The sequence below is a fragment of the Yamadazyma tenuis genome, chromosome 2 (assembly GCF_029203305.1).
Source record: "Yamadazyma tenuis chromosome 2, complete sequence".
Classification (NCBI taxonomy): domain Eukaryota; kingdom Fungi; phylum Ascomycota; class Pichiomycetes; order Serinales; family Debaryomycetaceae; genus Yamadazyma; species Yamadazyma tenuis.
In genome coordinates this window covers 1,749,622-1,773,252 of record NC_089462.1, presented here as the reverse complement: position 1 = coordinate 1,773,252, position 23,631 = coordinate 1,749,622, and the positions used below count along the sequence as shown (strand labels likewise).

The window sequence follows — 23,631 nt, the reverse complement described above, 5'->3', positions numbered from 1 at the left end:
TCGCTAATTTCTCAAATCGGTTCCATCATTCCTTACTATCAATGATTAAAACACTATTGACTCTGGCACTATTGAGCTTGGTAAGCATGGTGGTGCAGCTACTTGTGGTGCTCTCAGTTCCCATCACAGGCAAGTCCATAGGCTATAGTCTCCACTTGGCCAAGTACCAAGGAGTGGTGTTTGGAGTATTTGGGGTCTGCGACCTTGGTAGTGATATATGTTCATCAGCACGAATTGGCTACGACTCACAGCGCAAATTCCAGGGCCTCAGTGAAAGTGCGATCCAGTTGCCATCCAATGCGCGATACAGCATCTCGAAGTTGTTGGTGGTGCATGTTTTAGCATTTGCTCTGTCAGGAATGGTGCTATTGTGTACACTCTGTACGCTTTTATTTGTGTGGTCGGTGAACGCCAAGCACCGGGCTTCAGTAGCCCAAGAATCATCTTCGGAATCAGGTGACCTCGAGACCGTCGCTAAAGTGCTGACCCGAAACGACGAGAAAACAATTATTCCTGCCAATGTAACTATACAATTGAACTTCCAGTTGGTGATGTCGATGTTTTCGTGTTTGTTTTCGTTGCTTGGACTTCTCTCGGATATCATTCTCTTTGTGCCGCATTTGAGCTACCTTGGTTGGATCCAGATTGTTCCTATTGTGTTTCAGTCCATAGCTACAACCTTGATGTGTTGGACTCGAAGAACGGTTTTTTCCAGAAGGCACTTGGAAGAAGAATACTACTACGCCAATGATGACATGAGAAGGCCCAAGAGCTTTAGGTCACGTGTGTCTGATGACTCTGCTAGTGACGACGGCTTTTACGTCTACACAAACGGGTTCTACAGTAACTATGGAGACCGCGAGTTCCACAACCAGTCTCAACAAAGCAATACCAACAGCTGGAGAAGGCACACACCGATGACAAACAGAGATGATGAGACTTCGGTAAATTCGAGCCAGCTCAACGGGATTTCTAACGCAAATCGAGACAGGAATGAACAGTATGACCAAGACTGAAGAGTTCCTAGGGCAAGCACCTTGACTGCAATTACAACAAATGACTTGACGACCACCATAACGATATAACGAACTTTTTGGCTCTCGAGCCGTCTATATTATGTACAAATTTATGAAAGAGACTCTATGTTCCTAGCGTAATCCAGCTGCGAAAAAAAACCTCCAACCGATTCCTTGATTTGTGACAACTCCAACCCCTTGCTTTTCAAGTTCGAGATAAGCAGCACAAGTCTGGCCACTTTGACCTGTTGGTTCACGTCTTGGTTATCCTTTTCGATCTCAATATATTTGTTGATGATGTCCGGCGAAAGCTCTTTTAACACCCTCACATTTGATTCCGTGCTTAGTATCTTGACAAACGCTTCCAATTCGTACGAGTGTCCAACTGCCTTGTCCAAAATGATTTTGGCTATCACAGGAGTAAGAGGCAAAGATGTGATGACACCTTTTAAGAAACTATTGTATCTGACAAACAGTAACCGATCAACGTCCAGGGAAACGTACGCATTTAAGTACGCCTCAAGAGCATTAACGCTTGGTTCCATTTGTTGTTTTACTATGACCACCTTCAAGCATTTGGAGGCCTCTGTGATAAACCCATTGGATGCCAATATCTCTACAAAGTCGTTGAGCACACTTGGATGGAGTCGCAATATACTTTCTGGGCTATTGGGAATGATGTCTTGAACAATTAGATCAAGAAGCTTGCTCAGACTTGGGGACACCTTTAATGCCTTTACTATGGCCTCTGTAACACCTATTGTCGAGCTGATCGTCATCGACAGAAGGTTTTCCTTAACGAACTCCACTACTGCCATTTCACTGACTTTGTCTCTGCCTTTGTCCAAAAGGTAGATACAAACACCTTCCACTGTCACCATCTCGTTTGTACCACTCAAGTCTATCTTCCCTTGATTTAGCTTCCGTGTGTTTTCGAACACCTTAAGCCTGCTTCCAAGTTCATATAACTGGTCACGGCTACTGATTTTATCTAGTTTAACACTTTTCATATAGTCAATAAGCGCCCTTTGAATGTTGAGTTCAACCTTTGTGTTCAACGGCGACAGCGTGATATTCTCTGGGACTTGCTTTAACTTATACGTCTGGCTGTTGTACACCTGAATGTACTTGGTGGTTATTTCACCAAAAAGTAGGTTAACCGATTGTGGACTCTGGTTAGGTGATTTGGGAATCACTTTGTACAGCTTGTCGCCGGAAAAGGGCGAATCTTGACTCAAGCTGGTGAAGAAAAGATCGTTGAAGTCAGGTTTCACCACTAAATCTGCCACGTATTCAGGGCTTAACATTTCATGGTGGATCTTGGGGACCGCAAACGTCGTTGGCCTTTTAGGTATAGCTGCTTGGTTCTGCTCGGGCGTTAGCGTTTCGCCTTCGAAGCGGTATATGTTCTCATTGGGAATAAACAGTATGATAGGTTTCGTGCTCGAATACCGCACCCCACGGGTTCTTTTGATTAATGTTCTCGAAAGCATAGAACTGAAGAAGTATTTTTTCATCTCAAAAGAGTTTGCGAAAGATGTTTCAGATTATTTTCTTGACTGCAAAAAATCACACACATGGATAAAATGCTATTGCTTTGGTTATTAGTGGCTACTATTGTAGGTGCTGGAGATGAAATAATCTATTTTCAAGAGAGACAAAGGGTTTTTGAGCACTCTATGGAAGAACTTGGTCTGTATTCTCATATCAATCTTGAATCTTACTGTGTGAAAAATGCACTTAGAGAAGCTTTGAACAATTGCCAAAAGCATGGGGTCGAGTCGTTGGATTTGGAAACCAAAAAATCTCTGGCCCTCTCTTTGACATTGTGTGAGATGGGAAATTTGAGGTTAAAGCCTCCAGAAGTATGTCAGAACCCTATCAGTGTTAATGACTGTATAAGCTCGTTAGAGAAGGTTCCACAATATTGGACTCTTTTCAGTGGTAACTACAGGGAAATTAGGAAGATTTGTTTCGAGGAGTCCTTGCCTTTTGAAAAAGACCAGATATTAGAAGTGTATAACAATATCACCAAGGTTTTCCGTGATCTCAATTTGGAACTTGCAAAATCATTTTCAAGCTCTGAGGAAGCTCATCTGAGACTTCAAAAAAAGTTTGATGAATTGATAAGGGCATTTGATCTGCTAGTACAAGACATGACACTGGCACGTTTCAATGCAGAGAAGCAAACAGAGATGTTCTCTTCGATATTGCAAGCAGCATTTGTGGATGCAAACCATGTAATGGAGTCTTTAAAGTTCACTGCAAAATCAGACATTGACGAGATTGCAGTCAATCTCAACTTCCTTCTGCTGGAAGTTAAAGACTTGCACGAGGTTGTAAGACAGTATGATATGAAACATCACTTGGATGAAGTAAAAACCCATGTCATTGACCTATACAAAGATGAGTTAAGACATGTTCTAGATTTCACTGTTGGTGATGTCAAAGACGGGTTTGAGAAAATCAGCAAAGACATAGAAAAACACTTAGACAGAGAAAAGCAATTGAATGCTCAGCTTCAGGACAACATCCAGTATGCAAGAGATGTGAATTACATATTACAGGTCCTAGAAACTAACGTAATAGAGCAGCAAGAACAATTTGCAGTCAATACTGAATACGTCCACGAGTTTTTCTCGGAAGTCTTACAGAACGTTCACATGTCTTTAAACGGAATAGAGTTTCGGGTGAACCATTACTTGGTTTCTATGGATACTAAGATGTCAGACACTCTAAGAAAAGTCAATAAAATCAACGAAGAAGTAGGATATTGGTTAAACCTGTTAAACACATGCTTGGATGTTGTGAAGTCTATGAGAAGCTACTTTTCTAACGGCACTATATCTGCTTTTAGACTTCTCCTGTTGAGTTTCAATACCCTCAAGAGATTTTTGTGTAATATCATACATTTCTTAGAGAAAGCTCCCGCCTTGGTTGTATGTTTTGTGTCCATCCCTTTCTTTGCTGTGCTTTCTACGGTAGGAATCGTCAAAGTAATTTCAACAACAGGATCGAGCCAGTTAGAATCACATATGATTACACGGGTGTTATCCTTCCTTTTTCTCTTCACTGGCGGGTTAGGACTTCTTTTTCTGGTGGTGACTATCATGTTGATTGTAAATGGGGAATTTGCAGCCAGGTCATCGCACTCGGATATTTTTGTGGGGACATCTTTAACGAAAATTGAGAATCCTTATCTATGAAAGGACTACTGATATGTTACTACTACTAATATTGGCGACTTTTGTATGTCTTCAGGCGGCCACGGGTAGCGTTCTATGGAAAGTTCCTACTCGTAGGCCCTTTTTAACGGTCGAAAGCTCCCCTGAACCCATCGATGGGGATGTATTTCGAAACATGTACACATACGCTCATCTCATCGATATATCATACTGTATATCCACCACCTCCAAACTCAAAGAGCCGTTCGCATGTGACTTGGGGTGTGAAACAAGCTTTCCAAATGTGACCCTAGTGTACCAGTGGTATTTTGATGACTCGGTATGCGGGTATATTGCTACTACTTACTCAGATGTGTTTAATCGTCAAACCACAAACAAGAAGAAGAAGACCATAATTGTTTCTTTGAGAGGAACCCGGTCATTAGTCGACACTTACACAGATATAAAGGTAGATATGGTGGGATATAACAACGCTGGGTATACCCTACGAAATTGTGGGCCTAATTGCAAGGTTCATCGGGGTTTTTACAGCTACTTCTCCCATACACTTGCCAACATCGGTGAAATACTCCAACAAGAGTTGGAAACAGATGAAGACTACGAACTTTTGATTCTTGGTCACTCTCTTGGTGGTGCAGTTGGTGTTCTCCTTGGAGTACACTTCTTGGACCTTGGTTATGACAAGATGACTTTGGTAACTATGGGTCAACCATTGGTGGGAAATAAGCCGTTTTCTCTGTTTGTGGATACGGTGATGGGAAGCTCGTTGCCGGTGGAAAATAGCGGCTTTGAACGCAAGTTCTACAGAGTTATTCACAAAGGCGATGTGGTTACCACCATACCTAGCAATAATAACATTTTGGATTCTTACAGCCAGTTCAACAACCAGATCTATTTGAACTGCTCCCACTCGCAGGCAAATCCCCTGAACGAACAGGTGGTGGACTGTCTAACAGGAGACAATCCAAGATGTATTGAAGGTGACTTCGACAAGATGTTTGGATACTTGACAAACAATTTTCTACAGACCCACACCACGTATTTTAGGTCGATGGGTTTGTGCGGTATACGCTTATGGTAATGTTATTTGTGTTATATATGTTAGTTTCTTGTGAATTGAAACCGTGGCATGTCATCAAGATCGTCATCGTAAAAGTCGTCGAGGGGGTTTTTTGTGGGTTTGGAGGTATTGTGTCTTGCGGGGCTGGCTTTTGAAGGCATTTCCACCACTTGAGATTGAGATTCGTTACTAACAAAGAGGTCATTGGGAGGAATTATTGGCTGGGAGTCGGCTTCAGCATTAGAGGATTGAAATACAATGCCTTCGATATAGTCGTCACTTTTGGATTCCTCAAAAAACGTTGGGATTCCAGAAGTACCACTGGAAGGGTCTCCAACGCTGACAAATGTTCTGGTGACTCTAGACTTCAAAGTCATATTCTTCTTGAAGTTTTTGAAATTCTTGCGGCCTTCGTAGAGTATACCTCTTTGGGTAGTATCAGGTCTTTTTCTGAGCTTGATATCAACAGTTTCGACAATTGCTAGAGTTTCCAACATCAGTTCCACCGAATCCTCAGGAATGTTGTTTTCTTTGTTCAAACCAAGGTCTTTTTTTATGCTTTCATTCATATGTTCCTTAGTAGACTTTACAGCATCGAGAAACCCAACACTAACATTGTTGTTATTCTTTTCTCTTTTGGCCTGTGCTACTTCTGCTCGCTTTTTCCTCCTCTTGTCTTCTTCCGTTTCTAATTGGAGCTCTAGGTCTTCACATGATAAAGCATTCTCCACGGTAAGCTTCTGGCGTTTCCTTGGTTCCAAGAGAACTGCTGAAGAACTGGACCGTTTGACAGATCCAGAAGAAGGAACGTTAACGTTGTTTTCAACCCCATTTGGAAGAGTTTCAAAATTTACAACCAGATTTATAGGAGCATCGACTTCTCTATTTTCAAGAAAATTTCCTGTATTAGTTTCGGTAAATTCCGCTGCTTCTGGTTTCGAGGAGTCCTGTTTGACAGGACTATCAAACAACGATGGCTGAGTATCCGGAGCCAAAGAGGAGGGCAACAAGAAGGCAAGAGCATCCAGCTTTTTCACTTTCTTCCTGCGTCGCCACGATTGAGAAGCCTTGGAATCATCAACTTGGGAGCTCAATACTTCAACTTCAGGTTCCTGCTGAGAACAACAACGTTTTTTTTTGCCAATATTAAGAGGCTGCAAACAATCAGTATTTTCGTCCTTAACAATACGAAACAAGTCTGTATCACCAATTATGGACCCCTCATAGAAGGCAGCAAACTCTTTGACACTAGTACTGGGAGTGTTATGGTATATGACAAACTTCGACTCAGGTGGGGCACTGGCATCTTTAAACTTGTCTTCCATGAAAGACTCATTTCTGAGAGCTCCCTCCAACAACTCATATCCTCTCTTCTTGAAGGTTCCACCGTTATTGGTCACTATCGTCTCTATTTCCTTGCGAAAGTCTGCCGACTGGATCACGTAATTCAGGAGGATCAGGCTCCTTTTAGTGGCATAGTTTTCTCGAAAAAGATATCTGGTAGTAATATCCGATTGGTCAAAGACATCTTTTCTGGTTGTCTTGACGTACTCGACCCAGTCCTTGGTCATTATAGGGAGATTGTAGATCATAGCAATAGCACCCAAGTGATCCGAAACTTGGGAACTAACAACAATTGCATTGGCCATGTTAGGAAGAGTAGTTAATTTCAAGTCAACTCCACTATCATACGCTTGTTGCAATTCCTTTTCCATATCCTGGTGGTAGACTACTAACGGGATCCAGTTGATGAATATTCGTTCGCTGTCATCTTTAAACGATATCGTCACATCAGATTCCGTGTAAGTTTCCACATATGGGTCGTTCTTGGTGGAAGACAACCGGTGTTTTGTGCCGTTGATGACACTGCTAGCCTTGGTAAGCACCTGGATACATAGTTCAGATCGTGAATTCACATCTCTTAGGCCCGTGGACTTTATTTGAATGCTCAAATGTTTCTTGGAGATATATATCTTGTGAACTTGGATGAAGAACTCTTCATCTTTATCGCCTATATCTCGGCCCACCTCGTAGGAGTGACCGTGTTTGAGGTTCCTTCTTAACACTACACCCGTCAGTATTTTTGTTGTTCTCAAGACATTGTGGGATACATACCATTGCCTCGGGAGTCTTCATATCGTAAGACCCACATAAAGCTGGAGAGAAAAGAATCACACTAACGCGAAAATAATTTTCTGGTAATGATGTTAATGTACATACACTGACTAACTGCTTAATTTTTGACCCAATTTCTTACCAATAATCTTGGTGACATCTTCGGTGGTACCAAGCTCTAATAATCCCTTTTCGAAAGCAGATAATTGGCTCTTGTCGGATTTCTTTGCAGACTTTGCCTTCTCGAGCACATCTACCGAGTCGTAAAGCTTATCACTGTAGAACACAGGCAACGCTGGAGAAGAAGAGGTCTTGATCATAGCAGACCTCAACGAAGAAACTTCAAAGGTCTTCATCACGTCCTTGATGTTTTGGGCCAAGTCGTCGGTAGAAGACTTATTTATGACTCCCAACTTGATCAAGATATTCACTCCCATAGGAGGTAAGAAGAACGTGCTGGTCAAACACTTATCCAATTGGTTCTTGAACGTGATAGTGGAGAACTGTTTGGGGCTGTTCGAGGAGGTGACTCTAATGGGTAAAGGAATCTTGTTGTTTCCGTTATCATAAAACACTTTACCCAAGGCACTGGGTAAAGAATTCATTAAGGCGTCATCAACCACAAATAAGTCATACTCGTTATACAATTGTCTTTTCTTTTCAAATGGCTTGAACTCGGTTTTAATGTCATGCAAGGTGTATATCTTCTGTAAGGTAGGAATTTGTTCACTTTCGATCTTTTCCACTTGTTCTTGTTTGGTGATCAACAGATCTCTCACAATTAAACATGTTTTAAGGTCAGATTGTTCCTTGATTATCGGGTGAGACAACTTAATTACCTTGGGCTTGAAGTTGGGTTTGTCAGAGAAAAACTTCTTGGTAGTAACTTGCAAGTACACATATTCGTCATCTTCCTCATCCGCAAAGAGATCCAGCTCAGACTCCTTGGCTTGGGCAGAGGTATACTTTGACAATTGTTCCACCGCCCCTCTAGCGACTTTATCACTCACAACGTCGGTAGAAACGGTGGTGGATGTGGTGGTGGATGGTTTGGCGGATTTTTCAACTCTACCTTTTTTGACTTTTCTGACACTAGGCGACGCCTCAACACTCGTCTTAGTCTTGATCTTCCTAATCTTGTCAGAAAGGGGTGTTTTGGGAGATACTGGTCCCTTTGATCTGGTTTTGGCCATGGTTCACTAGTAAATCAAAGATGCGATGGATGGATTTTTTTTTCATCTCATCTCGTTTTTCTATAGGTGAGGCTGCGAACTCGTTCAAGGCAACGGAGGAGGCAAAGATGTCTTGAAAACAGGTTTGCTGGGTCCGGACGGCTGCTCGTAGTCGACTCTATCAAGCAAGATGGCGGGCACATCGTTGTCTATGTCCTCGAAAACCACTTGTGGTTCTATCTTCAAATCTCTAGTATCTTCGGCTTGAAAGCGTCTTACCTCTGTGCTATTTACACCACCCAATCTCTCCCAAAGTAGATGCGAAAGCTCTTCCGGGTTCGTCATTGCCGTCCGATGTGGCCCTTCTTCCACCTTATCCCAATGGTCCCATTCTGGAGGTGGTGAGAGTGGTGGTGAGATAAGAAACCGTCTTGACCCGTCTTGTGCTGGAAGTTCCAAGTAGTCCATTTTTTCACTGACCTCCCGTCCCAGCGTCAACTCGTTGTCTTGAAGGCTGAAGGTTACAGCCAAATGGCTCCATTGTGGGGAGTTTTGGAGGAGTTGCCGGATACTTTGGGATACCTGGTGGTCGTCACAGATCAAGAGGATACGCCCAAAACGCCTTAATGACACCAACTCGCAGGTGATATTGTGACTAGCAAGAAATTTTACTAACTCGTTGGGATCGTCAAGAAATGCGTCCGAAACTTGAGTGATGATTAGTGTATTTGTTGGGAACCGTACCATACTTCTTGGGAAAGACAATTTTGAGAATGCGGCAATACAGTAAATAGGCAGTACAGATAAAAGGTCAAATTTGGATGATGAGATGTTTGTGCGGGATTTTGTGGTGTTACAAGGATTATATTGAGTTGGAAAATACCCAGCAGGTGTTTGTATTGTGGAAAGAGGTTTCTGTATCAAAAGGCTGTGATCTTCTAGCTCTGGGGCTGTGAACGAGCACATCACATCCCAAGTCGTTTCAAATTAAAAGGGTATTATACATGTCGTAGCTGTGTAAAGTACCCCTTTTGATGAGAATATAAGCATGTTTTTTGAGGACTGTCCATCCCTATGGTGAGTCTTGTTTTAAGATATATCTTCATTTGCAGCAAAAAAAAATAACGACAACTGCAGGATTCGAACCTGCGCGGGCAAAGCCCAAAAGATTTCTAATCTTTCTCCTTAACCACTCGGACAAGTTGCCGTCAACTAGACTGGAAATAAATGATGTTTTTCTAGAGGTTTAGTCTATTTTAGTGATACTACAATTCAACAGACCAGGTTAGCATATAGCTACAAACAAGTTCGTGTTCCTTTCATCTCCTGTACTAGACTACTCCTAAATTTGTGTTCGCGCTGATTGCTCGTTCCGTGCGATTGAAATCTCGAAATCTCGATGCTCACCAAAATAACCACATCATGGCCAAAAAGAAGTCCAGTACCAAATACAAGCCCAAGCCGGTCAATGTAGTGAGCAAGAGTCCCGTCGCAAAACCCAGTCCGTTTGTGGATGCGCCAGTGTTTGAGTTACTCCACAATTTCCAAAAAGCTCCTGATCAATGGGCTGCCAGGTATATCATCATAATTACTGCAATTATCATTAGAAGTGCAGTGGGGTTAGGCTCGTTCCTGGGGTTCCAGGAAAACCCCATAAATGGAGACTTCGAGGCCCAGCGCCATTGGATGGAAATCACCACCCACTTGCCCATCAACCAATGGTATTTTTTTGACCTCCAGTACTGGGGTTTGGACTATCCACCATTAACAGCCTATCACCTGTATTTATTTGGTAAGTTGGGCACTATGCTCAATTCCAAGTGGTTTGAGCTTGGTACTTCCCGAGGCTTGGAAACTGTGGACCTTAAGAACTATATGCGGTTTACCAGTTTGATCAGTGAATTGGTGATCTTGTCTCCCGCATTGTTGGGGTTTATAACCTTCATAGGTAAGAAGTTGAACCTTCGAAGAATCGACCAGATCCTCATCACGTGCATCGTCATGTGCCAGCCTGCGTTAATTTTGATTGACCATGGTCACTTTCAATACAACTCAGTTATGTTGGGATTCTTCTTGTACTCGTTGGTTGACTTGTTGAAGGGAAATTTCACGTTGAGCTCCATTTGGTTTATAAGTGCCATTTTTTTCAAACAGATGGCTTTGTATTACGCCCCATTCATCTTCTTCTTTATATTGTCCAAATTGTTCAACAACTACTATGACTTCAGCAATAGGAGTGTTGTCAATTTGATCACAAAGTTCAACTTTGCAAAATTATTCTCAGTGGGGTTGACAGTTCTTGTGACCGTCTTGACATTATTGTCACCGCTCATGTTGGGAGGCTGGAACGACATGGTGACGAACTTGAAGCAAATATTGGTGAGGGTGTTTCCCTTTAACAGAGGATTATTTGAAGATAAGGTCGCAAACTTCTGGTGCACCACCAATTTGGTCGTCAAATACAAACAACTTTTCTCCAACGACCAGTTGACCAAGATCTCCTTGGTGTTTACGTTGATGTCCATTGCTCCTCCCTGTTTAATGGTGTCCTACAAAAATCTCATGGGCTCCAAGTTCTCCAAATCTTCCACTAGTACTTCCAAATATATGTCGTTGGTATATGGATTTGCAGCCACTGCTTGGGGGTTCTTCCTTTTTTCATTCCAGGTCCATGAAAAGACAGTGTTGGTTCCCTTGATTCCCAGTACTTTGTTGTACTGCTTGAACACTTCTTATTATATTTCTATCACCCAGTGGATCAACAATGTGGCAACTTTCAGTATGTTTCCCTTGTTAAAGAAAGACGGGTTGAGTTTACAGTATGCGGTTCTTTTGGTCATGATCAACTGGCTTATTGGAGGCTTCAATTGGCGTGGGAACTTGCTCTTCCAAAAGAGCTCATGGTTCTGGAACTCGGTTTTTGCGTTATCTTACCTATCCATCGCCGCCTATCATATCATTGACTTCCAATTTGACCCACCTGCTAGTTATCCTGATCTTTGGGTAATTCTTAACACCACAATATCTTTCGGGTGTTTCAGCTTGTACTACTTGTGGTTGAACTATGAGATCTATAAGTTATGATTCTTCGAACACTTTGGAAATTGGACTCCTGGCTTCATCTGCCTGTCGCTGGTGAAGATTCCCCATTCAGTTTCCCAGGTATTACCATCCTCATAGAATATTTTCTTCCAAGGTTCATCAAAGGCTTCAAAAAAGTAATAATCGATATCATACTTTTGACTTTCACACAACCATGCATTCATAAAATATTGGAAATTGGTGGCGTTGGCCACCGAACCTTCGTATCTCCCCCCTCTATATGGCCATCCCACCTCGGTGATAACAAGCTTGGTCTTATGGCTTTTGTTGATAGGCTCAATCTGGTACTTCAAAAAGTCGTAAGTCCAGTCGGTTGCCATTGATACGTCGATTCCCCCAAAAAATGGATGGATGTTTGCACCAACTATGTCACATGCTTGCAATAACCTCCCGTCTATCAATGAACCGATCTCGGATGTACCAACAGGTAAGTCAAAATACCCAATTTTCTTAACAAAGTGCTTGACGTCTTGGATAATCTCTATCAATTCATTGGTGGTTTTGTCCTGTCTAAATAGAACCTCATTTCCAACGAACACTGAATCAAACATCTTTCTGGGGTATTTGGTCAAGACCTTTTTCATGATTTCAAGCTGCTGAGTATTGATCTTATCATCTTCTCCGATCCAGACTCCCATAGAAAGAGTCATGTTTAATTTAGACTTGATGATTGCGTCCAATATATACTCACTCTGATTGCATTGCAAGCCGTAGCTTCTCACCTTTCTTGTGGCCTTGGATAACAATTTCAAGTCTGCTTCGATATCTGCAGGATTTGAACCACAATGAGGCTCCATGGAATCCAATGGGGAATAACTTATACCACTGAAGATTGGGGCTTCAAGCTCAAATTCAAGGCCACTACTAGCTACTTCCACAGATACTACTTTCTCTGCTTCAATTGGGTACATTTCGTTCAACTGGTGCAAGATCTCCCCTCTCGCTGATGGCTGCAAATTCTTAAAATACCTAAAAGTGACATTTCTGGTTCCCCCAGCCAAAATACAAATGCTAATAGTAATACCGATGATGTAGATCAAGTTGAAAATCAACATCAAGGGAAAAGCCCAAGAAGTATGCAGCGCTGGGGATGAGTCTATAGGAATATCAGACGCTTTTGAAGTGCCCGCACTTGGTGCTCTTTCCTCTTCTTTTTTATCTTCATTCCCGCTGTCAGTCAACAAAGCACTGGGTTCCTTGAACAACGAGTCTCTTGGAGGAACTGGTTTTCCTCTCAAGGGGTTAAGAATACTGTCTCCACTAAATGGATTGAGTAATCCTGTGGCAGACCTTGGCTGAGGGTAATTTTGCAACATCTCGTCAATAGTTTCATGTTTGGCAAAAGACGTGGTGGAAGCCAAGCTTTCAGACATAGGAGACACCTCATTGATGAGGGGGAAAGGTTCGGTGTTTTCAGGGTGTGGGAGTGATGGGAAAGTGAAGGACTTGGGTCTGATAATGACAGTACTTGACCCATTCTCCGCCAGGTCTGCCAGGATCAACGTGCCGTTAAAGCCGCTGTCAGGATAGGGTAAGGATATCCGAGCACTGTTTTCGACTAATTGGGATTGGGGAATATCTATCTCTTCTTCTTCAGTCTCGTTTCCACAGTAACTGAGGCCTGGGATGAAACTAGACGACTTTGACCGGGTGACTTTCCTGGATGGAATCTCCACGAGGTTGGTGGTGAATCTACGTTTTATATCTTCTCTGATCAACTCTGAGACTTCGGTTGTAGTAACCGAACGCTTCATGAGGGACTGTTTGAGAGGTTGCAAAAGGTGTATTTGTGGATGCGAACAAATTCAGAAAAATCTTATGTACAAAGTCAATCTATAAATCTAACTGGGAATACGTTGAATGCTTTTTTATCTACTTACATTGACAACAGCTGAAGAACAAGTTACCAATGAACACAGCACAGGTGGTCATGCAGCCTTCCGAATCGGCTGGGCAGCAGGCATCAAATAAACCGAAACAGGAAGAGAAATCGAGGCAAAACTCCGTACACTCGTTCTGGTCTCTTTCGTACCCGCTGCCTTCTTGGCTCAAAGTATAGCTTGACCGGGGACCAAAGTCTGAGGCGGTGTCAGGGGCCAATTGCATTTCTTGTGAGGGTTTTGGCTGGGAAGTGATGGAACTTCCGGCATCAGATGTGTTCTTCTCCAAAAACTCGCTTCCCAGAGTGGTGGGGGTCTGTCTAACATCTGTTTGTGCATCTTCGAAGGGCTGTTCCTGCAGAACCATAGACTGTTTTTCTATTTGTTCCAAACTCATTGGACCAGATTGTTCAATGGAATATCTTGAGCTTGGAAAAGGGAGGAAATGTAAGTTTCTATGGGCAAGCGATGAGGATATGGTATGTAAACGATCCAGGTTAGTTCGGTCCTTGATCAAAGGTGTCTAGTCCATACAAATTTCAAAATCGTGTAAATATATGTGCTAAGTGAAAGGGTTTGAAAAGGAAATGAGACTTGAGAAGAGTTTTGAAATCTCCGCGTTTTGAGCCAGCAACCTTTCAGGTACATTGCTATATTGCATGTCAAAAAGAGTGCGCTGGCGTCGTGCTTGGGACACTAGGGGAAATTGGCTCGATGCTTGGTGGGAGAATACATTCACTGTTGAACGTCTTTTTTTTTCTTTGAGTATGGGTCAGGTTTCACGATTGTAGGGTTTGGTAAATTAGGCTACGCTTAATTCCCGTTTTGGCTGTGCACGCTGATATCTCATCTGTGAGTCCAGCTGGGTTCAACTCAGATATGACTGCAAGGATTTATGAGGTTATTTTCGCACATATATCCTTCTAGTTATGAATATGTGGTGTGTGGACTTTTTATCAAAAGCGGTTTTTTTTTTGGTGTTTTTGTCATGGCAGTACTTTGGTGTGTGTCTTACTTACTGTTTGAGAAATGTAGAATCTGCGAAAACTTGCAACATACGCGCGTCAAAGATCGCAGCTTTGACTTATTAGCAGATATGAAGACCTCAGAGAAACTACGTATTTTGGGTCTCGAATACCCCGATGCCAACAAAGAAGTGCTCCGAGAGCTTTTAGTCGCGTGCGATGATTCGCTTGTGCAAATGAGGTTGATTTTGGATCAATCTTTTCAGAGAGTCAAGAACGCGACTAGCCCTCAGTACCAGTCTTCAGTTGACTCAATGTTAGGATCATCATCGAAGAAGCGGAAGGTAGACCCACACGCCCCGCCACGAGACTCGCGTTCTAAGGTGGTGATGTTGCACACGGAAGACCAGGTAAGGGAGGCACTTCATCCGTACGTGTCTCTACATAGGAACTTTCTACCCAGAGAGGATGCGGACAAGGTGTTAGTGGCTTTAATGAATAACAAACACCGGTACAATGCCCAACAATTCTACCTTTTTGATCAGGTCTGTAAAACAAAATCTCGGCTGGCGTTCTACTACGTACCTGAGGATTTTGTCATCGAGACTGCTCGGTATAATGGTATTATTGGCGAGCTCATTCCATTTGATGAATCTTTGACAGCAGCGGCGAAGTTGATGAACAAATATGTCAATGAACGAGTGATACCCCATTACAAGAGACTTGAGTTCCAACAGCCCAAGTACTCCATCTCTGGATGCGTGGTGAACTATTTTCCCCAACTATCTGATGACTTGGGATGGCATAGCGATAGACTTCAGTCGATGGGGCCTCAGAACTACATCGGTTCCATCTCCTTCGGATCGACCAGAGAGTTCAGACTAAGGCGGCACTCAAATCCATCTGTGATATACTCAATCCATATTCCTCATAATGGCATGCTACTCATGCACCCAGGGTGCCAGGAACTTTTCAAACACTGTGTCAACTCTATCAAAGTGCCACTCCAGCTCCATCCTATTTGTGGTGTAGAAAGGTATAGTGTAACGTTCAGAGACTACCCTGAAGAGTTCACAAAACATGTGCCCAAATGCAAGTGTGGTATTCCTATGGTGTTGAGAAGATCCTTCAAGACTGCGGCTGACAAGAACTTTGGCAAATATTATTGGTCATGTGAGAACACGTACCAGAACAAAGACTGTAAGGAGTTCCATTGGGCAGACTTTACTAACCACAAAAACAAGATGAGAAGCCAGAATGATGCTTCGGTTTCGCAATGGAAAGCTACTTAGTACTCAAAATATATAATTTATGGCTTAGCCATTTGGGAACTTTCGCAGCAAAAAAAATAACGACAACTGCAGGATTCGAACCTGCGCGGGCAAAGCCCAAAAGATTTCTAATCTTTCTCCTTAACCACTCGGACAAGTTGCCGAAACTTAACGGTTAAAATTTTGAACACTTCCAAGATGCCCAAAAGACATCAGCAAAAGATCAGTTTATCACACCTCTTGTTTCTCCCATTAGAGAGTATATTAGTATGGTATGAACTGAGGAGTATTAGTATATGATCGGTCAAAAATGGGGTCAGTATTTCTGCCAATTAAAGAATAAACCGCAGAAAACTATGAGATTCCTCATCAAAAGTGTTGGCATCAGGGCCACAACCGAAGACAACCGAACACCTTCTAACAGTAACACAAACGTTTAGCTACATCACAATAAGAGCATCATTACATATTTCCCAAATATGATATCAATCGCTCAATAAGATTCTAAATCAAAAGCTTGCGATGAGTTGCAAATGGCTGCAAAAAACCTTGCATTTTTATTAATTACACTAAACTACAAAGTGGACTCCCGTGGATTCTGCCCAATGACTGGGTCCACAACTGTGTGTATATAATCTTCAATTTTATCAACGCTGATTTCGAATCCAGTGAATTTGTCTTGGTAACTCATGATCAATTCGTTAGTAAAATTTATCTTTGAGGTGATCTTGACCACGTCAGATCTCTTAGATTTCCTGATATAACTGAAAAGATACCAAAGTTTCAGAAGGTAGTTGATCATAGTGCTTTTGCAGCCAAAGTAAGAGTCGATGTAAAAGCGGATGTCAGGGATGTGCTTACTGATGAGCTGGAAAAACTCCTCAATCTCGAGCTGACTGTCGAACTCGATTAGATCATGAACCGTATTCATGTCAACAAACACGTTGATAAATGCCCGGTATAGTCGGGGACGGAAATTCACACTGTTGAAGTCCTTCACGAACTTGTTTGAGAATACCATGAACTTGTTATACATCTTGTCATAAAGCTCTTTCAAGTCAACAATATTGTCTGTGTTATCTTCTCTGTTAACAAACACCTTCAACGAGAGGAGGAATATCTGTTGTACCATGCATGCATGCATCAAATACTCCAAGGGATAGTATGAATGAAACTGTGGAAGAACTGAGATTAAACTTTCAGTACCTTGGGATTGTTGGTGTAATTCATTGTCCAAAAAAATATAATGGTTGAGGGAAGCAGACATAGATGTCAAGTATGAAACAAAGCGCAAAGAAGGGAAGTAACCTTGTTCAATTTTCAAGAATGTTAACCACTTGACGAAGCTTAGAATAAAAATCTGACTCTTGAAATACATCAGAGTTGTTTCATAATCGATCTTGATAGGCCGATTATTCTTGATTGATAATTCGTATTGATCAATTTCTTTACCGGTCACGCTATGGGAGTTCCCGTAGACTTTGAGATAAGACGATACCACTTCTCTTATACACGCGTGGGAAGTGACCGAATTGAACTGGTTGTAATAATGTCTTGCAGTACAATAAATGGAAGTCATGATATCATCACTTTGGAAGCCTTGAAACCCGTACACAAACTTAAGCATTTTATCGTCAGGAACTATCGAGTTTTTCAAGATATGATTGGACCTTAACAAAGATGACTTATACTGGAAATATAGGACGTTCAACTCAATAACTCGAACCCGGAGCCAGTAAGATAAGATGACTCTGAACTCGGTCTCTCGTTCCTCTCCAAGAGTGGAAAAGTCCAAGTCTGTGCTGATTATGTGCTCCATGTATTTCCTATCAAACAACAAGTTTGACAAAAGGTTATTGTATTCATAATGGTTCTCATTGAGCATACCTTCCAGGTGGTAATAGTTATCGATCTCAAAGTACCATACCATCAAATAAGTGATATCTAACAATGAGTCGGTTTTCTTGAAGTGCTCTCGTAGCTTTTTGCTGATAAGAATCCAGCTGCTCAAAATGTCCGAGTTTTTGTATCTTGGGTTTATGACAATATGAGGATACGTTACCAAACCACTAGCCAATACCGGAAGTAATAAGGACAAGGTACGAGCATCGATACTGTTGATCACCAATGGCGTGTTATACTCTGTCAGGTGGAGTTTGTCACTGATCTCAAGCATGGTCCGCACTAAAAGTCGGTAGTCCATCATATAGAACAAATCCTCTTTGAACCCTTTGAAATGGCCCATTAGTAATTGGCAAAGAGCTTCTTTATTGGGATAGATAAACTTAAGGAGGTTGACATCTTCTTGGTCGATGGTAAACGATTTTGCAAGCTCGGTGGCCAAGTTACCAAAGATGGGTTCTCCCAGACGCCTAAAATAGAGCTTTAGCGTAAACCAGGAATCTGATATAAGTGAAAACGACACGTGTCTCTGCTCAAAGTATCCCTGGATGTCCCTCAAGCCACTCACATCGCTGTAGCTCGAATCCTGATACGGGGACTGAGACTTCAGGCTCATCAGCAAGTTTGGGTGCTGTAGACGTACTTTTGTGACTATGAACAGCGTATCTGGGTCCGATACCGGGCTCTGAAAATCATCGGCTGCACCCACGGTGGTATTATTAGTGGTGTTATCAGGTGACAGCGTCGACGTCGACTTCTTGCGTCGGCTCATCCGTTGTTTTCTTTCCTCGATAATTCTTAATTCTGACTCAGTTGGAGGCTGTGGAGGGGATGCCTGGCATTTATCTTCACGGCTGAACTTCTGACACGAAGAACACGGGAGAGTCAAATCGCACTTGATTTTGAGAAGCTTGCACGGGCCACAGCTGTAGCTTCGGCGCTGTCTTTTACCTCGTACGCTGGTCATAAAAGGTGTTAAAGAGGAACTCAGGACCTAGGTGTAGGGGCTGAGGAGACTGGAGAACAAATGTGGGAATTCGGGAACCGATTGTGGTGCTTCAGCCAGGGATCTGGCGAGAAATGGATGCAAATTAGCGATATACAGTGGTGCCAATAGCAGCCAGGTAAACTTTGACAGATTAAGGCTTTGGAAATGTAGGTGATAAATGCGACAAAAGGTTACGGCAGGATCATGGCGTCCCAAACCCATTTTTGGGCGGGCGGGTTGAGAACAGCACCATGCACGACCTTTTATTCAGAGTGATTAACCATCTACTTGGTGGTATTCATCGACAACCATGAACACATGATTGTGGATAGAAGAGAATAAATTAGAGTTACTATTTATACGTGAGAAGGGTAGCACAGACAGAACAAAGCTCTTTCCCCAGGGCAAAGTTTAAGCTGTAAAGTCCATTCATTGAAGTTAAATATTAGAACTTTGTACACTATTGATGTAGATAGACTCATGTTTTTCATACTTCGCTTGTCTAAGGTGCATACTCCTACGGAGACCAGGCATCCCCAGAAATGTTCAAGAGAGCGACCACAAACGGGAAAAACTTGAGGTGTATATCTCATGTTTTTTGCAGCCGCTCGAAGACCCGGCTAATGTTATTATCCCTTCTCCATTGGCACCAAATAGTGTTTTCCAACTGTAGTATTTTCTGCAAGTCCACGTACAGGGTTGAGTACGTCTTCGGGTTTACTCACAGTACGATTCCTTTCGATTGGTTCCCCATTTGCAACCCTTTGCCATTTAGGCAAAGTGAGTCTTCCATAGACTAAGAAGGAGACTCACGTAGATTACAGTGTCTACACCTTTGTGTATCAATTACGAATGTTAAACTTGGGATCCCTGCTCAAGCTATTAAAACGTATAGGCGATCGTAATCTTGGAATAAACCTCGTCGTATTCTACCTGGCTGAAAGTGGACGAGTGAGAAGTTTAATACCCCCTGAGGACAGTGCACGTTTTAACGTTGGCTACGATTGTGGAGTAGAGACCAGCTAGAAGTTAATGCACCAGCTTATGCCGTAAGCTAATTCGCGTAGCTCAGGTGAAAAACCCCCACACGACCACACAGCGTTTTGTCCAATCGAAGAGTGCGAAAATAAAATTATACTTGTGAAGCTCAGTAGGATGTTGAGATCCAGTGTCAGAATCAATAGCATAGGCCTCCTAGGCAAGCGGTTGTTACAACAGTCATCTGTTCGCTACAACAGCTCGTACGAGTTGCCAGACTTGTCGAAGCTCCCCAGAAGAAAACCCACCGAAGTCCATGTGCCTTTAGTCAATCCTGCTGACCAGTACAAGGAAACATCCGAAGAATTGCATAAATTCGGCAGATATATCATGTCTTGTATGCCCAAATACATCCAGCAGTTCTCGGTATGGAAGGACGAGTTGACGGTGTACGTAGCGCCTTCCGCCTTGAGACCCACCATGATATTTTTAAAGAACCACACATCTGCGCAGTTCAAATCAGTGATGGATGTCACGGCAGCAGACTATCCTTCAAGATCCAACCGGTTCGATGTCGTGTACAACATGTTGTCCGTGCGTTACAACTCGAGAATCAGAGTCAAGACATACGCCAACGAAATCAGTCCTGTGCCTTCGATTGTGCCTTTGTTTCAAGGTGCCAACTGGTACGAAAGAGAAACCTACGACTTGTTTGGGATTTTTTTCGAGGGCCACCCGGACTTGAGAAGAATTATGACCGACTACGGGTTTGAAGGCCATCCTTTGAGAAAGGATTTCCCCACCACTGGATACACCGAAGTGAGATACGACGAGGAAAAGAAGAGAGTAGTGTATGAGCCATTGGAATTGACCCAGGCATCTAGAAGTTTCACGGTTCCTCACTCAGCGTGGGAGCAGGTTGGTGATGGTAAGGACTTTACGCCCGAATCGTTCAAGTTGCCCACACCTGAACCCGAGCCTGAAGCTGAAGAAAAGGGCGATAAGAAGTGAGCTTCTTAGACTTTTGCATCCACACACACATTTAGATACGTCTGCTGTAACTTGGTTCCCTTTATTAGAATATACACTTTTTGCCATTACACTTGTAACTGATTTTGGAGGCTGGTCAACTCGGCCTCTTTTTCCTTCAACACTCCCTGCAACAAGTTGACTTGGCTTTCAATCAACTCAATATCATTGCGGACGTCTGTCAAGTCCGCACTGTTCACTTTCCCGGTCTGCAACGACTGGAGTTTCTCTTCCTTGTAGTTCAATAATAGTTCAAATTCATGCTTGACGATGGTCAACTCGTCTGATACGCCTTCATCGGTCTTGGTTTCACGGTTGGCCCTCTCCAACAAATCCTCCAAGTTAGCCAATTCTCGTCTTAATCTGACTTCTTCCCAGTCGGTGCCTTCGGTGGCAGAAAAATCGGTTCCTGAGTCTTTAACAACATTAGACTGGCCAATTTTACTCAAATAATCCGTGGCAAATCCCTTCGGCCCGTTAGAAGACACATTCAGGCGTTGAGGTCTGGTGATGGACACGGCATTTAGGTCGTAGTTTGGCTGTTCTTTCGAGAAGGTGGCTCTCAACGACACTGGCACACCTCTTGGTATTCTTTTACCATGCTCTCGTTGGTTTAAGATATGTAAAAACACCAACACTTGGTCCTTGTCGATGGTTTCAAACGACTTGGGGTTGACTAAGTTCCACGCCGACGAGATATCGGTTCTGGGAACTTTACTCAAGGAGCTGTACAATCCTTCCAAGGACTCGAATCTAACTCTACCATAATTGTCACTATTGGAGTTATAGATGGCCTCGTATGACGACCTGTCAGTGGGCGATATGTACCAGTCAAAATCATCAGACAAGAACTCCTCGTCACCTTCAGTGTCGTTACTGCTGCTGTTGTTGGAACTGAAGTTGTTATCACCAGTATTGACAGCTCTATTGGCTTGAATCAAGTGAGACTTGGACGCGGGAGTCAACCACCCGGGCAACTCTTCAGGAATAGATCCCTGGTTGTTGTTGACCAAGTCATAGATCAACCGCATGGTGATACAGAATTCCTCGAAATCAAGTTTCCCATCACTGTCTATATCACTCAAGTCCCAGATCTTCGATAGCTTGTCGTCACTCAATCGCGAGTTTTTAAGGATAGGCGATACTCGGGTGCCGTCCAACTTGTTGTCGATAGGGTTCAATCCCTGGAAGATCTCCCAATACTTTTTAATTTCCCATTCTTCCAAACGAGGCATGTTGGTGGTGGAGATTATTTGTCCAGGAGTTTCGCGAATATGGATGATCAATGAGGAAACGAGAGAGTAAGAGGATAGGGAGAAGTAGGAACCAAGAGTTGAAGTTGAGTGATAGAAACAGACGCAATTGCATACGGGGAAAAATATAGGGTTGGTTTGGGGGCGGATGGACAGCTAGTGACGGAGAAAGACAAGATTTTGTCGCAGAAGTGGTATTTAACACAGGTGAAGTTACACGAAAAAGAGCCAAAATGCGACCATGATAAAAGACGTTTTTTTTTCCATGGATTATCACACCGCCAGAAGACCAACAAATACAAGGAATTGCCCCGGCCAATTTAGCCCACTGGATGCAAAAAACCCCAAAAAAAGTTGGGCGGTTGGTGTAGTGGTTAACATTTCTGCCTTCCAAGCAGGAGACATGGGTTCGATTCCCGTACCGCTCATTTTTTTCCCTACCTCGCTCTTGGTTAAATTATCCATTTTTGGCTCGTTTAGTAGGCTCCGTGCTAAAAGTCTATTTTTATGCAGATGTCTAAATATTGGCTGCAAAGATGCATCAAAGCTCCTTTTGCAAGTCGTACACGGTGTGCCACACATCGGGAGCAAACGTTTTAACGAGAAAGGTGTCGAGCGGACGCGTGAACGGAAACTCATCTGCCACCAGTTCTAGGGTCGATTCAAGTTGGTTTTTGTGGACATTTTCGTGCACATGCACCACCGTTGGTAGTGTTGACAACTCAAGAAGCCGGTTCGCAATAGGCCACGATTGGCGGGACGACGGCAAGAGACCCAAGTTGATGTGGCTTATAGGGAGCGGTGTGTTCCACAAGCGAGTCACCGTCTCGATACATTTTTCATTTGTGTCATTGAACACAAATACTTGTGTATTTGGGTCGTACTCCATCAGGTCGCGTTTACAGGAAAAGTTGTTTAGGCGGCAGTTGCGCACCAAAGCCTCGACGGACCAGGGATTGAGTTCCCAGCACATAAGTCGACCACCGTTGCGGGCGTAGCAGAGAGAGAAATATCCAATGCCCGCGTAGAGGTCCACCACCCACGTGTGGTTGAGGGCGGTGTATGAGTCGAGGAGCCGTTTCTTCTCTTTGATATTTCCGCGCGAGAACATCGTGTACATGGGAGCCCACGTCTGGCGAATACCGTTCTGGGTGGTGGTGCACCAGAAAGCGCTGGTGAAATCGGCGGTGGTGGGCGACTCTAGTGATCGAGCGGTGGGTGATGGGCCAAAGTCGCCGTGAACCCCGAGAATATTCATGGGGATTCTCATGACGGTGTGTGGGTCGATGGGCTTGTTAATGGCGATGTGGGTGAGTCTGGGGAAATGGGTGTGGAGAAGGCGCTGGAAAAGGAGGTCGCGGTCGATGACATCTAGCTCATGCTGCCACGCGGCCACGTCAAAGGTTCCCGCGTTAAATAGCACCATGGGCTCGTACACCACCCATCTCTTAGGAATGAAGGGCGCGAGGCCCTCATCGAAGGCCCAGTTTTTCTCCTTGTAAAGCTGGCGAATGGTGGATTCTAGGTCCAGCACCGGCGCGATGGCGGGAGGTGGGTCGTAGACACCGTAGACAATAGAGCCCGGGGGCACCCCGACGGCGGTCACCAGCGCTGCCACCAGCAGGCGTTGTGAGTCTGGTACGGTGGTGAAAAATACCCATGCCGACGCAGACTTTTCCATTTTGCGGGCGAGAAATTGGTACCGTTCCAACACG

At 43.4% G+C, this 23,631-nt stretch overlaps 12 protein-coding genes and 3 non-coding genes across 15 annotated transcripts; 6 read left to right on the top strand and 9 right to left on the bottom strand. All coding sequences in view use genetic code 12, as the record gives it.

Annotated features, from left to right (window-relative positions):
- Nucleotides 1-41: 41 nt before the first annotated feature.
- RIM9 (regulator of ime2) lies at nucleotides 42-1,016 on the top strand (the record flags this gene model as incomplete). The annotated part of the gene is made up of 1 exon (XM_006689240.2): nucleotides 42-1,016. One exon carries the CDS (start codon nucleotides 42-44, stop codon nucleotides 1,014-1,016), a length of 975 nt encoding a protein of 324 aa, XP_006689303.1.
- A 110-nt stretch (nucleotides 1,017-1,126) lies between these two features.
- Nucleotides 1,127-2,323, bottom strand: PSN45_002168 (uncharacterized protein; the record flags this gene model as incomplete). The annotated part of the gene is made up of 1 exon (XM_006689241.2): nucleotides 1,127-2,323. One exon carries the CDS (start codon nucleotides 2,321-2,323, stop codon nucleotides 1,127-1,129), a length of 1,197 nt encoding a protein of 398 aa, XP_006689304.2.
- Nucleotides 2,324-2,593: 270 nt separating this feature from the next.
- PSN45_002167 (class 3 lipase) lies at nucleotides 2,594-5,282 on the top strand (the record flags this gene model as incomplete). Its single annotated transcript, XM_066157807.1, has 2 exons — nucleotides 2,594-4,012; nucleotides 4,503-5,282. 2 exons carry the CDS (start codon nucleotides 2,594-2,596, stop codon nucleotides 5,280-5,282), a joined length of 2,199 nt encoding a protein of 732 aa, XP_066013904.1.
- Nucleotides 5,283-5,302: 20 nt separating this feature from the next.
- PSN45_002166 (uncharacterized protein) lies at nucleotides 5,303-7,413 on the bottom strand (the record flags this gene model as incomplete). The annotated part of the gene is made up of 2 exons (XM_066157806.1): nucleotides 5,303-7,326; nucleotides 7,377-7,413. The coding sequence occupies 2 exons, from the start codon at nucleotides 7,411-7,413 to the stop codon at nucleotides 5,303-5,305; spliced, it is 2,061 nt and encodes a 686-aa protein (XP_066013903.1).
- Nucleotides 7,414-7,486: 73 nt separating this feature from the next.
- Nucleotides 7,487-8,569, bottom strand: CIC1 (proteasome-interacting protein cic1; the record flags this gene model as incomplete). Its single annotated transcript, XM_006689244.2, has 1 exon — nucleotides 7,487-8,569. The coding sequence occupies one exon, from the start codon at nucleotides 8,567-8,569 to the stop codon at nucleotides 7,487-7,489; it is 1,083 nt and encodes a 360-aa protein (XP_006689307.1).
- A 1,104-nt stretch (nucleotides 8,570-9,673) lies between these two features.
- Nucleotides 9,674-9,755, bottom strand: PSN45_002164. The gene has a single exon. It is a non-coding gene; the product is annotated as a tRNA-Ser (tRNA).
- A 215-nt stretch (nucleotides 9,756-9,970) lies between these two features.
- Nucleotides 9,971-11,632, top strand: ALG6 (Glucosyltransferase-like protein; the record flags this gene model as incomplete). The annotated part of the gene is made up of 1 exon (XM_066157805.1): nucleotides 9,971-11,632. One exon carries the CDS (start codon nucleotides 9,971-9,973, stop codon nucleotides 11,630-11,632), a length of 1,662 nt encoding a protein of 553 aa, XP_066013902.1.
- Nucleotides 11,633-11,666: 34 nt separating this feature from the next.
- Nucleotides 11,667-13,404, bottom strand: PSN45_002162 (uncharacterized protein; the record flags this gene model as incomplete). Its single annotated transcript, XM_066157804.1, has 2 exons — nucleotides 11,667-11,670; nucleotides 11,786-13,404. 2 exons carry the CDS (start codon nucleotides 13,402-13,404, stop codon nucleotides 11,667-11,669), a joined length of 1,623 nt encoding a protein of 540 aa, XP_066013901.1.
- Nucleotides 13,405-14,626: 1,222 nt separating this feature from the next.
- PSN45_002161 (uncharacterized protein) lies at nucleotides 14,627-15,787 on the top strand (the record flags this gene model as incomplete). Its single annotated transcript, XM_006689249.2, has 1 exon — nucleotides 14,627-15,787. One exon carries the CDS (start codon nucleotides 14,627-14,629, stop codon nucleotides 15,785-15,787), a length of 1,161 nt encoding a protein of 386 aa, XP_006689312.1.
- A 60-nt stretch (nucleotides 15,788-15,847) lies between these two features.
- Nucleotides 15,848-15,929, bottom strand: PSN45_002160. Its single transcript has one exon. It is a non-coding gene; the product is annotated as a tRNA-Ser (tRNA).
- Nucleotides 15,930-16,340: 411 nt separating this feature from the next.
- Nucleotides 16,341-18,635, bottom strand: PSN45_002159 (uncharacterized protein; the record flags this gene model as incomplete). Its single annotated transcript, XM_006689250.1, has 1 exon — nucleotides 16,341-18,635. One exon carries the CDS (start codon nucleotides 18,633-18,635, stop codon nucleotides 16,341-16,343), a length of 2,295 nt encoding a protein of 764 aa, XP_006689313.1.
- A 1,176-nt stretch (nucleotides 18,636-19,811) lies between these two features.
- ALI1 (Putative NADH-ubiquinone oxidoreductase 30.4 kDa subunit, mitochondrial) lies at nucleotides 19,812-20,645 on the top strand (the record flags this gene model as incomplete). Its single annotated transcript, XM_006689252.1, has 1 exon — nucleotides 19,812-20,645. The coding sequence occupies one exon, from the start codon at nucleotides 19,812-19,814 to the stop codon at nucleotides 20,643-20,645; it is 834 nt and encodes a 277-aa protein (XP_006689315.1).
- An 86-nt stretch (nucleotides 20,646-20,731) lies between these two features.
- On the bottom strand, nucleotides 20,732-21,898 carry END3 (endocytosis defective- protein; the record flags this gene model as incomplete). Its single annotated transcript, XM_006690161.1, has 1 exon — nucleotides 20,732-21,898. The coding sequence occupies one exon, from the start codon at nucleotides 21,896-21,898 to the stop codon at nucleotides 20,732-20,734; it is 1,167 nt and encodes a 388-aa protein (XP_006690224.1).
- Nucleotides 21,899-22,272: 374 nt separating this feature from the next.
- Nucleotides 22,273-22,344, top strand: PSN45_002156. The gene has a single exon. It is a non-coding gene; the product is annotated as a tRNA-Gly (tRNA).
- Nucleotides 22,345-22,457: 113 nt separating this feature from the next.
- TRM12 (S-adenosylmethionine-dependent methyltransferase) lies at nucleotides 22,458-23,597 on the bottom strand (the record flags this gene model as incomplete). Its single annotated transcript, XM_006689253.2, has 1 exon — nucleotides 22,458-23,597. The coding sequence occupies one exon, from the start codon at nucleotides 23,595-23,597 to the stop codon at nucleotides 22,458-22,460; it is 1,140 nt and encodes a 379-aa protein (XP_006689316.1).
- Between the last annotated feature and the right edge of the window lie 34 nt (nucleotides 23,598-23,631).